The 2825-nt window shown below is 35.2% G+C and overlaps 1 protein-coding gene across 1 annotated transcript; it reads left to right on the top strand.

The window, feature by feature from the left end:
- Positions 1-241: 241 nt before the first annotated feature.
- On the top strand, positions 242-670 carry LOC138377247 (large ribosomal subunit protein eL34-like). Its single transcript, XM_069462058.1, has one exon. The coding sequence runs from the start codon at positions 275-277 to the stop codon at positions 626-628; it is 354 nt and encodes a 117-aa protein (XP_069318159.1). The 5' UTR covers positions 242-274; the 3' UTR covers positions 629-670.
- Positions 671-2825: the final 2155 nt, after the last annotated feature.

Raw genomic sequence — 2825 nt, forward strand, 5'->3', positions numbered from 1 at the left:
TATGGAACATTTTTCAAAATAGATCATATCTTAGGCCACAAACAAGTCTCAGAAAATTTTACAATTGAAATTACACTTGTAACTTAGACTGCACTAGAATAAAACTAGAAATAAATTCCAAGAGGAACTCTCAAAATTATACAAATACATGGAAATTAAACAACCTACTGTTGATGGGATTGTAAATTAGTACAACCTCTATGGAAGACAGTATGGAGATCCCTCAAAGAACTAAAAGTAGCTCTTCCGGGTTCGGTGTCTGCAGGCACTCAGAATGGTCCAGCGTCTGACGTACCGGCGTAGGCTTTCCTACAACACAGCCTCGAACAAAACTAGGCTGTCCCGAACCCCTGGTAATAGAATTGTTTACCTTTATACCAAGAAGGTTGGGAAAGCACCAAAGTCTGCATGTGGCGTGTGCCCAGGCAGACTTCGAGGGGTTCGAGCTGTGAGACCCAAAGTTCTTACGAGGTTGTCTAAAACAAAAAAACACGTCAGCAGGGCCTATGGTGGTTCCATGTGTGCTAAATGTGTTCGTGACAGGATCAAGCGTGCTTTCCTTATCGAGGAGCAGAAAATTGTCGTGAAGGTGTTGAAGGCACAAGCACAGAGCCAGAAAGCTAAATAAGAAAATGAAGCTTTTTTGAGTAATAAAAATTAAAAGGCTTAAAAAAAAAAAAAAAAAAAAAAAAAAAAGAACTAAAAGTAGACCTACCATTAGATCCATTAATCCCACTACTGGGTATCTACTCAAAGGAAAAGAAGTCATTATATCGAAAAGACTCTTGAACCTGAATATTTATCATAGCACAATTCATAATTTCAAAGATAGGAACCTAAGTTCCTATCAATTGATGAGTGAGTAAAGAAAATGTGGTATACATAAAAAGGAATTTGCTGCAACTTGGATGGAACTAGGGACCATTATCCTAAGTGAATGGATCTATCTCAGGAATGGAAAAACAAATACCACATGTTCTCATTTATAAGTGGGAGCTAAATGAGTGGTATATATGGTCACACAAAGTGAAATAATGAATATCAGAAACTAAGAAGGGTAGAGAGCATGGGAGGGATCAAAAACTACCTATCAGGTGTGATGTACACTATTCAAGCAATGAGTACACTAAACTCTTTGATTTTGCCAGTATACAATTCATCCACGTAACAAAAAACACTTGTACCCCCTAAATCTTTCTAAATAAAAAATAAATAAATAAATCTGTTGGCTTGTTAATTCCAACTTATCTAGCACATGTTTTCAAGTGTTGAGTTAAAATTGTACACAAATTCAGTTCAAAAGTTAACTTGTTGAACTTACTGTCTTTAATACTTTAGTGAAAAAATAAATACCCCTATAATTATGTTTTTAAAAAATAGTCTGACCTCTTCATTTTTAACAATGTTTTTTGCTTAAAGTTTATTTTGATTGATAATAGTTACCCCATCTTTTTAAAAATATTTTTTGATTAATCTTTTTCTGCTGTATTTCCAACCTTTCTATCTTAGGTTTTATGTATACTCCTTGAATCCAATGTCTACCTGACTTTCCTTGTCAAATATTGTAGGGGTGGAAAGGAGTGATACCTTTCCTCACCCATCACAAGGGTCATGGCTGACACTCCTATAACAAAGACAGGTTGACAAGAGAAAAGTGCAACAAAGTTATTTAATCAAAGTTTTACATGACATAGGAGCCTTTAGAAATGAAGATCCAAAGACTCAGGGAAAACTGTCTACTTTTATGCTGAAGTTCAGTGAAGACTGGACATCTGTGATTGGACAAAAGGGTATGATCTCATGGCAATAGACTGATGAGGGAAACTCAGCAAGGCCTGATCTGTTCAGATTCACTTAGGCTCTCTGCGCAGCGTTCCCTCCTCCTGGGTATGGTGCAGGACCCCTTTGGAGTGAGGGTCTTTGAGGGAGAAGGGAGGAAGGAGAGAGTGACCCTTCTAGGTTTTATGCCTTCTTTGGGGGAGAGGAGTTTCTGTTTCTATGACGCACTTTGGGGAAGAGAAATTTTGGTGGGGTTTCTATGAATTTGTTGGGTAGAGAAAGAGAGGTAGGAGAGAGGAGAATGGGAGAAGGTCAGAGAGATCTTGCTTCTGAGTTCCTTCCTACATCCTTCAATTCAAAGTACTCAGTACCCTAAGGTGCCACATTTTGGGGTATTTTGTTCCTAGCATTCTATCATTCAACTGAAAATAAATAAAATTATTGTGATTATAAATATATTTTGACTTATTTCTACCATTTTGTTTTGTGTTATTTTTCTCACTTACAATTTTTTTCCTCTCCTTTTGCTTTCTTTTGGATTCCTAGGTATGTTATATTTGTTTGATTCTCAGTTCATCTTTTCCCTTGGCTTGAGAGAAATATTATTTTTATTCTTTGATTATGGCCTTTGAAATTGTTGCACCTGATAAAAAAACATAAGTAACTCTTTTCCTTCATTCCAAAAAATATGAGGTTCTTTCAATAGTTTAACTCCTGTCAACTCTCTTGTAAATTATATGCTATTGTTGTAAAGTATTTTAATTTTATCTTCTTTTATGCCCTAAATTAGAAATTATTACTATTACTTTATAAAGATAATTTTTGCTTAAAGTTAGTGAAAGTTTACCAATTTTCTCATCATTCTTTCTTGCCCTTTGACTTTATTTTTGAAATCATTTTTCTTCCTCCTTAGGTACATCCATTTGGAAGCTCCTTTAGTGAAAGTCTGTTGATGGTAATCATTAAAATATTATTATAATTCCCTCATGCTTGAAAATGGTTTTGCTGGATACTTAATTCTAGGTTTATAATTATTTTCTTCCTAT

The sequence above is a fragment of the Eulemur rufifrons genome, chromosome 29 (assembly GCF_041146395.1).
Source record: "Eulemur rufifrons isolate Redbay chromosome 29, OSU_ERuf_1, whole genome shotgun sequence".
Lineage (NCBI taxonomy): Eukaryota > Metazoa > Chordata > Mammalia > Primates > Lemuridae > Eulemur > Eulemur rufifrons.